The 13,775-nt window shown below is 38.9% G+C and overlaps 1 protein-coding gene across 8 annotated transcripts in view; it reads left to right on the top strand.

Moving 5' to 3' along the window:
• Nucleotides 1-13,775, top strand: part of GAB1 (GRB2 associated binding protein 1) — a 101,029-nt gene that overhangs the window by 63,451 nt on the left and 23,803 nt on the right. For 6 of the 8 annotated variants that reach the window (XM_069855296.1, XM_069855301.1, XM_069855300.1 and 3 more), the window contains exons 3-4: nt 6,460-6,673; nt 9,769-9,849. In XM_069855296.1, coding sequence (XP_069711397.1) covers nt 6,460-6,673; nt 9,769-9,849 — 295 coding nt within the window. The remainder of the gene's footprint in view (nt 1-6,459; nt 6,674-9,768; nt 9,850-13,775) is intronic. The other 2 variants (XM_069855297.1, XM_069855302.1) reach the window with 1 other exon arrangement.

The following is a 13,775-nucleotide window of genomic DNA, read 5'->3' on the forward strand; positions in this document are numbered from 1 at the left end:
TCCAAGAGGACATGCCAGGAGGACGAGGGACTGGTGACCTGGAGTGCAGTGACGAATAACACAAAAGAACCAAGTTAAGCATTAGGAGAGAGACCCTCTGCATAAAGATTGTGGGTCTGTTGTCTTACAAGTATGGCAGTAGGTTTAGAGGGAACAGTGGCATGAGGGCATCTCTTTGTGGAGTGTTTTTTGATTGGTTGCTTTGAGGAGGCAAATGTGAGATGTACAAACATAGTATGTTTATTTGAGGGTGGAGTTGCTTAGAGGAGGGAGGGAAAGGATAGACTGTGAAGCAGGCTGTCAGAGCTGCAAGATTTCGTCTGGCACAATTGCAGAGGAATAATAAAATTGGAAGAAGCAGGACCAGAGAAGGACCTGGGATTTGGCATAGCAGGATTGGTAGAGGTGGTAGCTGGTGGCTGAAGAGCTAAGGAAAGGGAGGCAGAGCTGAGATAATTGTTGCTTGTTATGCAAAGGAGAAAGAGAACACAGCAGAGAAGACTAAGAAGTCTTCGGCTTCAGATCAGTTGGTTAAAGGATGAATGGCTAAGCAAGGCAATGATGAATATAGCACAAAATCTGCAACAGTAAGTCTTCCCTTAAAAGTATGTGAGGAAAAAATACGTATATTAAAAAGATAGAATTTACAATGAGGAGTTGCGGTCAGAATCTTAACCTTGAGCTTTTGGGACTATTATCTTAAGCTGCCAGTTGCATGTGACAAAAACGTGTAGAAGGTGATTCTTCTCTTCCTTGAGGAAAAAAAAGCTGACTCTAATATGCCTAGGTAATAAAGTTAATTTTCCCTGGTCCTGCTGGACACTTTTTGTGGCATTAACATCACGTGATGAGTTGCTAGGAAGAGGGGATTACAGAAGGTCGAGTTGGAAAACTGTTCTGCAGATTACTAATTCTCAAGTCGTGAGGTGCTGTGGGGCAGTATGTGGAGTGCTGAAAACCTTTCTGAAGCTCAGAGGTGCCTACAGTTCCAGACAGCACGCTGCAGCCCCAGCTGGTTTAACTCGCTGCATGGCTAGAGCCAGCCTGCCCTGCTGAGGGGAGCTCTGTGTCTTAGAGAAGAAGAAAAAAACCCAACCATTTTAATATGGTGGGCTGCGCTGTTTCTTTTCACAAACAGCTACAGAAGTTAGTATATAACAGGCCTCCTTGATTATTTTTCCTGCGTCACCCAGCCTGTGTACCATCTTCAGATGGACAGAACAGGCTACAGATGGTTCTTCTCCCCCCTTCTCTCTTGAGTGGTCTTCTAAAGAAAATTGCATGTGGAAAGGGAGAAGAAATTCTGAGTGGAAGTGCTTTTGGTATTTTAAAATTTTAAATGGGTAACCAAAAGCGCAGCTTAAAATTACATATGAACTGCAGATAGTATGTACTAACATTTTAGGTGTGAGCTCTGAAAGCTAGCAGCTTCAGCTTGTAATAGGAACTTGGAACAGTCAGTCATGTTTCTTTTTCAGATGCAGGAGTCAGGTTTGTCCTGATTGTAATATGCAACAAGAAACCACTGAATTCATCATTAGGGCTCTTTAAATGAGGTATCTTGTTATCTTCAGAAAGAGAGAGATACTTTGAGATTATATTAAACTAAGAAAACAAACTGACAAAATGCACAGGAACTTTTTATTAAGTATTTAAAAGGTTTTTCTCTGGGTATAGCAGAAAGGTTCAGAATAGAGGCTCCCTGTATAGGTTTCATATTGATTGGAAGCTGATCGCTTATGCTGAAAATCAAACCCAGAATAACAAGTCTGTGTATCTTCGGGGCTGGATCTGGCTCACATCTATTGAGTTAAGTGTAAGAACAGAGTAAATACTCATTTGTGCCCATCAGTGTATGCATGCACACGTGGCCCTTTGATTCCCAAATCTTTCACTTGAGACCGTGTAGAAGTTGACACTAGAGGAGACTCCAGCAGTGTGTTTCAGAATGTATTTCGCAACATTAAGCAGCACAGCTAATCACAGACTTACTTAAAGGGGGAAAAAAGGTCCTTTTAAGGGTTAAAGTGAAGTTATTTTTTCATTGTGACTTCCAGTGTTGTATCTGTAAATTTTTGTTTAAGGTTATTGCTCTACTATTTTGTTGGCTGTTGTTTGTTTCAATTATAACATCTGTATCATAGTAAACGGATTTGGTGGAAAAAATTGCAGAAGAATAGTAGCATCATACAACTGTATATCTGTTGCTGATTCACTGTTACTATGGGGAAAATCCCATTTCTATTTTAGTCTTTCTACCTACAATCTGCAAAGAATGCATTTTCTTACTTTGATTGCAGTTTCAACATTTAAAGTAATGCTTGCTGTAATGAAGCTTCTGTTTTGTTCACTATGAGAACATTTCAAAGATTTACATAATTAGAATATTAAAAGACTATATGTCATGATGCAGAAAACAATTTAATTTTTGCTCTCATTTAAAAAAACCCAAACCAACACAAATCTAACCCTAAATGCAAACTCCTACACTCAAATCTTTTATGTTGTTTGTAAAGCACAGATACAGAAACATGTGGAGTAAAGAAGCTTTATATAGTTAAGAAGGAAGAAAGGGGAGCTTTGTATTATTCTTTTTCAGAATTGTTCTTTTTACCTCACTAATTTTATGATTGTTTTATTAGTGAGGCAAATATAAGAATAGTTATGAGGAAAAGAAGATAAATTCTAGTGAAGATGATGCCTGTAACTGCTCTTAACAAACCAACCAAGGAAAGATAAAACACTTGCCCTATTTTGAGAAAGCTGCTTGTTCTAGCTCTACTGAATGCAGGAATTATAAAAACAAAATAGGATTCTTGTTATGCTCGTTTGCATGTTAAATATTCTGAATGTTTTTCCAGCTCTCGGACTGTTTTTTCAAAGCAGTCTGAGTGTCTGAGCTCTGGGAACAAACCAAATGACTTGCAGCGCTCTTTGGTGTGCAGATGACCCCTTCCCTAAAAATCTGCTAGTCCAAAGTGGAGCAAGTTGATGATTCTGCTCTTTGAAATCATAATAGGCAGCTGGGAGAAACCCTTTCCTTCATATCAGCTTCTGAAGTTCGTGGCTAAAGAGAATATTTGAGAGGGTACAGATAAGCAAACAGCGTTCATTTGCTCAGTGATGCAAGTCATTAACATTGGTGTTTGCTTCATAGTCCAATGTAAAATAGCTTGGATGCATCAGGCAAATTAGAAGTAGCCCAGCAGTGAAGTGCTTTAGGCTAAGTTCAGTTGCTCTTTAAATTGGGCAGTATCCTACGTTATTAAACACATACAGAATGCCTGTATGAGGATGACTTTCAAATCAGAAAGTTGGTGTTGTAATAGTTCAGTGCTCTATCCACTGCAAAAAATTCCTACCAAACCACACAGCCCACCCCACCCCTACAGATCTGTAGGAGGATGCAGGGATTTCTAGTCAAAATAAATGAGAGCTCATCACAAGGAAAGTATCCATTAACATTAATGGGCTCCAAATCCTTGCTCGGGGAAGAGCTCATGAAACTTCTGGACAGCTGGACGGTGTCACCTTCAATACTCAGGAACAATGGAAAGGCAAATGGTTAGGTTAGCAACAGAATGAATTACTGTTATGTCTTTGTAAATCATTACGTGTGTCCCAGACTTTTTTGGGTTTTTTTGCACACTTTATTCAATAGTTAGTTTCCCTTTATAGTAAGGAATTAGTAGAGCTAGGAAAGGTAAGCTAGGTGAGGGTGAAGGGAAGCCAAATTTGCAGTGAAATGGCTTCTGTACCAAGAAACATTAAGCAGCGTTGACTAAGTAAAGCTGTGATACAGTTGTGTTAACTCAGTAATGGGGATTATGACAAGGAGGCAATTGATCACTGTTTCTCTTAATATGGGAGCTGAAGGATGTCAAGTGAAACTATCAGGCAGCAGGTTTAAAATAAAGAAGTTTTTTCTTCATGCCACATGTAATATGATGTGGATCTTGCTGCCACAGGTCAGTAGTAGAGGTCAAAAGTATACTCAAAAGGGGTAGGATGAATTTAGAGATCAGTTGGTCAGATACTGGTCAGCATAGTCTGTGGATGCAACCTCTTCACTGAGTGGCCCCAGAGCTGTAAAGCCCCAGAAGCTAGGGCGATAAGGCAGGTTTGCCTTGCTACTTGTGCTCAGTCTGTCTGCAGCAGGTCACCATCTGAGATGCCACTGAGGACTTCGGAGACTACAGATCTGAGCCAATATGTTTAGCCTAATGGTCTTCGCCACCTTGCTTGCTTTCACCAATTACAAGTTATAGAAAAAGAAGCTAAAGGCTGGCTTTCTCTCACACACATGCTTTTATCTTACTTCCTCAAAAAAGTAACTCCTTCTCCAAAGCGGGTGGATAATGTTGATCCTCTTCCAAGCTTCTCCATTTTATTTTTCTGTGGAAAGTTACCTTTGAGTCTTATCATTCTTCCTGGGAATGCTAGCGCATGGTTTGATTAAATACATCTGCCTCACGTAGACATGCATCTTACTATATACCTGTAGAGCTCTCCTGACTACCTGTGGTCTAACTGACACACCCATTCCTTAGAAGCTGCAGGGATGTCCTGTCTGTTTTCTTTTTTTCCCCTTGTGTGAACTTGGCGCCGAGCAGATCCAATGACATGAAGGTCGTGTAGTCAAGGACAAGGAACAGAGGTGGGGAGTGTGCTACACCAAAACCCTCGAGGATCTTGTCTGTAAGTGTAGCTACCAGAGAATGATAGGTGTTATCTGGCAGGTAGCCTTTCTTGTCTGCTTTTGCTTGTGCATAAATTTACTCGCATTCCTTGGTTCTGGAGGGGACAGGACTGAGACCTACTTGTCCTTTCTCCCACTACCTCTTTTCTAGAAGTGAGAAATACATACCTGGTAGGTCTATTCAGGCATTCCTCTGTTCCTACTATTGACTCCCAACTTCAGGGGAATGAAAAAATGTTAGCAGGTGCCTCAAACAGACTTTTTCAAGCTCTTGAAATTCCCAAATAATAGAAAATTGTTACTATTTTAATATTTTAGCATATAGTAAAGGAACCATTTTATTTTTGTGCATGTGAGTCACTGGGTGCAGTTTGGTTTTGTCTTTGTTCTGCTAACTAGTTTGGTGGATAGGTCAGGCACAACCTTTTATAAAAAACTTTTTTTTTAGGTTATCCTACCTTTTCAGGTAGGATGAGTTGAGGAGTTTTCATACACCTAGACGTCTTCCACCCACATGGGTGTGGTGGGATTTAATTACTGAGCCTCTGTTAAGTGCCATGGGAGTTCAAAGTCAGTACTTCTGTTCCTATTTCCACGTCTAAATCATTTGTACATAGTGTACACAGAACTGAAAGCAGGAGTTCTGTGTTCTTGTCTGCTGATCTGGTTCTTCCCAGGATAGTGTTGGGAAGCAGAAGCTAGATGAAATTACTTTGTAGTGCATAATCTGTAAGCTTAACAGGAGCAGTCTGCATTGGGTAATAATATATTAATTTAAATGATGTTAATAATCAGCATCCATTCTTGGGGTGCACAAATCGGAATGTACAATGAATTGCAGGTACAAAGGAGCCTTGAAAATTGAAGAACAATTTGCTTAATTATGTTTTTTTTAGTCAATGTGTCATTAAAACAATGAAAAATGAAATGATTGTTTAATGTTTGACAGTGTCAATGTTTTCCAGTATCCCAGATAATAGTCAGGATACGTGTATTTGGAAGGAAAGTTACTCTAGGATATAGAGGAGTAGGAAATAGATAAGAATAATGAAGACAAGGTTAAGTAAAAACCCAAAACAAGCCACCACACCACCCTCTATCTCCCTTCCCCAAAAAACCAAACCAAACAACGACAACAAACCACAACTGCTTCATGTTTTGCCCAAAAATAAAAAGTAAGGGTATGCAGTGAGGGGGTTTAGTGGAACATGGTGCCTGTTGTACGTATGCATTATTTTTATAGTCGTATGGGATGTTCCATTGCAAAAGCAGTGTTGTTCCTGTTGCTTTTCACATAATGAAAGAGGATAGTTCTTGGCTGGTGACTGATCTCAAATGCTGAAGTGACCTTGGTCAAAACGGAATGAATACGTGCAAATACTTTACCATATTGAAGTAATAATCTATGGGCCTTTGTCTGCTCTTGATTAAAGCAACAGGTTTGTGTTCTTAGACCTCTTCAGCCATTAAAATCTTTGGTTTTTTCTGTGACCGGAAAACAGATTAAATAAGGCATAACCCCTTGTTTCCAGGGCATAGTTAAGAAATTGATTACAGTTTAAAAACATACAGAGAATATAAAGGTTTACATATAAATACTCTCAAGCAAATCTTAATATGCAGGTGTTCTTATGTCCACCGAATTTACAGTTGTGAATTAAAACTACTAATTTTTCCTCATCCGCTGTTAAGTATTTTTTGATAGTCTTTTAAGACTAGTTTTTCATTGTAAAAGCAATTACTTTCTTCTATGTTTGCAGATGCTGTGAAGCCACCGGTCAATCCTTTACAACCATCTGCTGAGTTACCCTTGCCCATCAACACATCACAACCTTCCATGCAAGCAGAACCTTCCCTACCTCCTCCTTACCAGCTTATTAACATCCCCCCACTGGAGCCTTCCTCTGGTCAAGAAGATCCTCAAGACTACCTACTGCTAATAAACTGTCAAAGTAAAAAACCTGAACCTATGAGGTAAGTGATATTATTTTTCTTCATAACGCTTACTTGCATTACAGGCCAAGAATAATGTTTGTGCTAAAAACACCTTTTTATTGTTGAGCCGTTGAACATTTGGATGCACATAAGCCGTGAGGGGAAGGTGGCTGTAACTTTTGCGACAATAGTAAGTTGTTTAATCAACACTAGACCCACAATGCTTTCTCCAAAAGTGTGGACAGCAATTGCCAGTATGAAGTATCAGAAAAATGCAGTGATTCCAGCATTTCATTGTAGCTTGGATGGCACAGAGCAGAGAAATGCCCTTTCTTTAGCCAAAATCTAGTGTGCTTAGTCCGGTCTAGGACTAGAAAAAGCTAGAAAAATCCAGCCTTTCTCCCTTCCGTATTCTGTGCCCCAGTTTTGCCGGTTAAAGTTCTCATGGAAAAGATTCAGTAGAACATGCTGATATTTATTATCACCTGCCAGGTTGCCACATCACTGGATATCACAGTCCTGGAATGGTATTTGTTGACTATTACTAACGTGGTTCAGACTCTCTAGCAAGAGATAACTATTTTATAATAACTAAGAACACAAGAGACTTAAATCACTCAGTTTGCGTCCTGAATTTTAACTTTTTCCAATTAACAAGTATTTAAAAAGAAGCTCAAGCAAGCCTTATTTCTTACTGAATAAAGAGTACCCATACAGACTGTTCTCCAGAGAAGTGTGCAGTAGGAAAATTTAAGGAAAGAATTGAGAATTTCTACTGATTTAAATGCACATTTATTCCTCTAGCTGCTACTATTAACTTGGATAGATGAACAGCACCTCCTGCATAGAAGGATATGATATTTATGGTAGCTACCTGGGAAGCATCGCTGTGGTTTTTCAGAATGAATCATGGTGGCCATCCCTGGAGCAGGCTGCCCAGGGTCTTATTAGAATCTCCGTCCTCTGAGAATTTTTTCAAAAAATCCCCAACCACAAACGAACTTGACTGGACAAGCTCCTAAGAAGCCTCACCTGACTTTGAGGTTGGCTTTGCTTAGAGGTATTGGAATAGCTGGACCAGATAATCTCCAGAGGTCCCTTCAAGCCTAGAGTACTCTATGGGAGAACCTTATAAATCTCTCTGGCAAGATTATTTTCTGCAGTAGTTTTAAATAAAATCTGCTGGAATATTTCCAGAAAACTTAAAAAAAAAAAAAAAAGTCACATCCTTTTTGTGATTGCAGATGAGTACATGGAAGTCTGAGGAAAGCTCTCCTTTGAAAGTGTTTTCATGAGTATTTCGCATGCTCCCTTAGGGCCATACCTTTTAGTGGTGGTGCCTTCTTCATAAGCGCCTTGATACTCTGCCAGTTTTACCTGTGCCATGTGCTCTCTACTCCCTTGGCATTTTTATCTTACTCTGTTGTGCCTGAGGAGTTTCCTGCTCCATTTACTGATGATGACATGGTAGAAAAGTATCCACCCTTTACAGTCTTATAAAACGGAGGAATGAGCCTACAGTTCCCCCAGTGTATGGAATGTGTTGGTTACAGACAGCGCAATGTGCCCCAAAGCCTCCTGCAAGAGAAGGGGGAACCCAGCATCTGCTTTCTCAGAGTTAAAGATTTCAGTGTTTTAGTGATGTTTAGAAGCTGATGGTGCCCAAGAAGGATGTCACCATTCCTGCCAAATGCTATCAAAAAGATTGGTGTCATTTCCAGAATGGCTTGGCAGAGAAATTTTGACTTCTCATTTCTGTGCCCTGGCTCACCAGCAATGGGTCTGAAGTGCCCAGATAAATGTTGGGACATGCAATTGACTCTCTGACCTGACTTCCACAATTGTGTGAAATGTGGTTTTAAGTAGTGGGAGTAAAGTCTGAAGAGGTGGTATGTAAAAGGTGGTACAAAACACAGCATGGTATCGAGCCTGTGAACAGCAGGCTTTCTCGAGGAAGATACCTTCTCTCCTGTGTCACCAGTGTCTGCGTATTGGGGAAGGCAGAAGGTCCAGTGGACGGAAAATTCTGAGGGAGTTGATAAAGAACTGAACAAAGTCTTTGGGAGTGTAGAAATTGTTTAAATTGTTTTATAGAAATATTTGAAGATAGTAAAATATTGACATTGTGATTGCTTGGCAATTATCTGAACTTAGCATATTCTGTTTAACTACATTTACTAAATAGCTATGTCCTTTTATTAAGAAGGCTGTAATAATGAACATTTAGAGTAATAGTTATGCTGGAGTTTCAGTTCCCTCTAATAGGACTGCTTAAGTGTCGTGTCTGGTACAGTAGGTATTCTGCTGGATTTGGGCTCCAGTATAGAGGACATAGACCTTTTCTTGTGGGATTAGAGTTCTGTGCATCTATGTAGCACATTACTAATTTCATCAGTTAGAGGGCACTCTGTGCGCTGCCCCAGTCCACGTCCTTACAGGTGAAGAAGAAAAGTAAATGGCTGCATCATTTTCTTATTAATTTTCAGGCTTGGAACAATTTAGCTTCGTATTTCATACAACCTTTTTCTTCTAGTGTAACATGGAAAACTTAAAAGGATAACTAAGAAGGGAGGTATTGTTACTTAAACGTTTTATTTCTATGACGTTTTCCCTTCGGTTTTTAAAGTAGCTAATATGCAGAGGGAACGTTTTCTGTTCTAATTTTGCATGTTACTTTATAGATAATCTGGGAACCACTGAATTTTATTTCAAGGCTTTGGGGCTCTTTCCCGGGTGAGGCAAGTAACTGTGAAACACGGAGGAAGAATGCAAGCTGCCTCTCTACAAGTTTTAAGAATTGTTGTGCTTCAGAACCAACAAGTGATTTTGAAATGCTTCATGACATTGTCGTGCAATGCACTACGTGCTGTTGTGAGTGTATCTCGCATGCAGCACTTGCAGATGTCATGCTGTATTTTGTCTAAAATAATTTTATGCTCTGATCACTGTTGACTTGAGAAAAGAGCATTTTTAGTCTGTAGCATTTAGTGACATTTTATGGTTCATATTTGGATCCTAAATAAGAAAATGCAGCCAAAGACTGTTTCCAAAACCCTTAATGTTCTGGCTTATTTGCGAGGTGTATTGAAATACTAAACGCTATCTTCCTCATCTTTCCTATGTTTATGAACCAGCCAAGGGTCACCCTTTCTCTCAGAAGAAGGGCAGGAATACCTGCTATTAGAAGATTTTGAAAGTAAAAAGATTCCACTGCAGTGAGTGAACAGTAGCCATTCTTGGAACGTGTGTGAGAAATTAATCACAGAGCCATTAACTTGCCTGAAAAATATTGTTTGTTTGAGATGTGTCTTGCATGGTGTTCTGTGAGATTTAATAGAAAAACTATGTAACTTTGGCTTTTGTTTTCTGGAAATAGAGCTGGGCGTTATTTATTTATCTACCCACATTTTTACTATGCCTGCTGTTTTTGTCCCAGATTGCTGGCACATAAAGAACAGTTTTGCTGCCGTTTTGTTCGTAGTATTCTGTTTAATCAGTCATATCAATTCCTGCAGATGGGAAAAGAATCAGCTTGAAATGAGTGATCAAGTCAGATGGAATATAGCGTGTTATAATAAAAAATGGGATGATTATCCCTCAGACTAAAACACTTTTAAAACTTTTTTCCTGGGTCTCTGTCAACAAGTAGGGTTTATACGTGGAGGCAGGCTTTTTTATTGGTCTCTACTGACTCAATACCCCACCACTTCTGCACATCTTAATGTCCAGTCCTTGTAGATTAGCAGGCCACAGAGTTATCTCCTCTTGATATGTGGCAAGAGTTATCCAGTCATAGCAGTGACTAAGGAATAGTTTTGCCCCTTAGCATAATTTGCAGGTTTGTGATGCCCGCGTGTGAATTTGTGTTGCATCCATCCTCTGCTTAGACAGTGAGGAATTTTCATTGTGTTATACCCAGCTTTGCCACTATTTTCAGCTGAGGTGTAAAAAAACCCCAATACTTATCTTAAAAACCAATTGTTAATGGACTATTTTAAGCCAATTGATTTTTTTTTTTTTTTTTTTTGCTGAGCTGTTCTGAAGTACATGGGAAAAATTAAAGTTTTCAGGTAACTTTAAGTTCAGAAGTCATCAAACAAACATCCTGCATCTGTTTTTCTTTTGTAAAAGCTGGAGTAAAGTCTGTCCCTGAACTCTAGTCCTCACCTAAATTTCCTAGAGGTAACATGAATCAAATACTTTGTAGACGTCTTTAAAAATTGTACCTGTTGTTTTTATGATCAGTAGTTAATACTGACTTTGGACGTCCCATCCCTGGAGGTGTTCAAAGCCAGGCTGGATGAGGCTCTGAGCAACCTAATCCAGTTGAAGGTGTCCCTGCCCATGGCAGGGGCTTGAAACTGGATTATCTTTAAGCTCTCTTCTGACCCAAACCATTCTATGACTCAGAGGCTGAATTCCCTGTCTTCATTTTGGCATCACCTGCTTTTTTGCTCTGTGTTTCAGACTGTCGTCAAACATTTTTGGTCTTACAAAATGAGATTAGTTACAACCCATTTGTATTTTGGAAACTATTTCAATAGACCAAGAGATTTATTCCAAAAGATTGCTTTTAAAAACATGAAGTAAATCAGAAATGCCCTCCTAACATGAGAAATGTAAATTGTTGCTATCAGCTAGGAAAACAACATGCCTGGCTGTGTTATGTGTCATGTTTTTTGAATGTCTTCTGTTTTCACAAGTGCTTGCAGTCAAAGAAGCAGCAGCAGCATTTGATTAGACCCAGAAAATCTTCTAAATTTAAAAGCAATACCCTTTGTTGCTTACATACAATGGGTAATCTTTAAGTCCTGGCATTCTACATGTGCTGTTGTTGCATCTTGAAGTTTGATTATATAGTCTTGCATGTTGTGCATCTTTAGAGTCAAATATAACACAGCATCATTATCATGTGTCTTTAATGTCTGTAAAAATACCATAGTGCTTAGAACTGGTAAGATGTTTAAAGACATTTGCTCTGCTTTTGTGTGCGGGAAAATAGTTTAAGTCATTTGCATTCTGGTGCATGGCAAAATAGATAAAAGTGATCCAGTGTTCCAGCCACGAACTGAAGAACAGCAAGTGTATGCTTTTTCATTATGTGCATTTCTCTTCTGGTTTGTTTGTGTGTGTGTATGTTAGAGAAATGGTAGTGTTTATATTTTATTTCTGTAGCTTTGATTTTTTTTTTTTCATTTTGAAGTATATTGTAGTGAACTAGAACTAACAATTTTGGTTCTACAATTGATCATAGTGTCCAGCTTTTCTAGGCTGCCCACAGATCACAATCTTTGCCGTAGCTGCGCACAAAACACACATGACTTTTGCTGAGTCTTTGGTTCAAATGAATACCACAGAACTAGAAGAGCACATCTAGAATGTGAGGAGCTCCTGAATGAATCCTTTGAGTAAAGAGCAGGGGCTAAGCTCAGTGTTACTGGTCACACACTGTGTTCACAATTTATTATGCACTCTGTAACCTCATATAATTCCTATGTGCTGTACTTTTTGCAAGCATGTTAAACTTCCAGTAGTTCATTAGTGAACCTTTGAAGCTCTGAGGCAAAAGAAGTAAACTGCTAGCCAATGAGATAAGCTTTTGATGGTCAGCATCATAAGGAATATAGGAATTTTCACTTTCTTGGTTGTGCTTAGGATAAATACTTAATGAAAATATTTTCTTTTTGGGGGATCTGTTAAACTAAATGCAAGTTAATGTTCAGAGTCACCTAGAAAGCATTCTGACCAGTGACACAGGACTTCAATCTATGTTAGAAGTAGTAATGAGAACAAAATTAGTGTCCGTTTCTAATGAAAAAGAAAAAAACTCAGAGCACCAAAAACACCCCTAAGAACAAGCTCATAGAATCATAGAATCACCAGGTTGGAAAAGACCCATCGGATTATCGAATCCAACCATAGAAAACATAATACAACACAGAAAAACATAATACAAATAAAGCTGGAGAAGAAATCTTATAAGCCACTCTTACTGGTGGAAGGTTGTATATCTGCTATTAAACAGAACAAAAGCCAGTTGGTTAGGAGACATTCTTCTGACTGCAGATGTCCAGTCTAAGCTCATCATGTTGATTCCCTTGATAGCTGGCAGAGAGGCACTTTGGGAGTGATTCATTGCCTTTAGATGGATATCTAAGAAAAACAGATTATTTCACACAGTCTCCATTTCTCCAATGTCCGTAGAGGAAGCCTAAATAGCTAAACTGGATTCCTTGCTCCTCAGGTTGCCAGAACCCCTGTAGATAAATCCAGCTAGCTCTTAAAGTTTTGTGCAATCTTATCAACCAATTGAAATCTGAAACATAAATTATGGTTGTGAACACTTTGAGGTACAGAGCGTCTTAAAATAAGGGGAAAAATGCTTCCAGGGGTAGTCATGCTGCTGATTTTTATGTATGTTGTGCCTCAGAAGTTGTATAAACTGCATGGTCCAGTTGCTTATAAGAGTAGTATAGCAGCTGTTCATCGATACACATGCATGCTGGAATATTTACATATGTATGTATCCATTAACACAATGATATGGTACTGTGGTAATGAAAATAGGAAATATCATGGTATGATTGATCAAGAAGTGTATGGACTGCATTAACTCCACCTGTGTTAGTATTTGGCCACTCTCTTGACGTTCATTTAAGCAAGGAGTCAGATAACAGAATTTCTGTGCCTGGAGCAAGGTAACTGGGGAGGTTTAAAAAAATAATAGAGATTGCAATGTGTTTACTTTCCATGTACGTTTACTGGTGCTGGTTAGTACCAGGATTAATGAGTGCTATTCTTACAAAAGATGAAATTTCCAAAGAAATAAAAGGTAAACTACTGTGCAGTTTTATCTAACAACACTGCCTTGACTTGAATTCAAGACAAAAGCACTCTGTTGCCCATACTTCCCAGGTATTTTTTTCCCTAAAGAAGTCTATCTTCCTCTTATTTCTATTATTATCTGTTATTTTTCTCTCCTTTAAGGATTTCAGACCACTTTTATATGGCCAGTATACAACTTCAGGGATGTGCTCAAAGGTGTTACAAGCAGCTATGTTTTTAACTCTTTTTCAATGCTAATTAGAACTAGCAAGTACTGTAAATCCAAGGGCTGAGTGTATTCTTTTTACCTGTAACG

This window comes from Phaenicophaeus curvirostris, chromosome 4 (genome assembly GCF_032191515.1).
Source record: "Phaenicophaeus curvirostris isolate KB17595 chromosome 4, BPBGC_Pcur_1.0, whole genome shotgun sequence".
Lineage (NCBI taxonomy): Eukaryota > Metazoa > Chordata > Aves > Cuculiformes > Cuculidae > Phaenicophaeus > Phaenicophaeus curvirostris.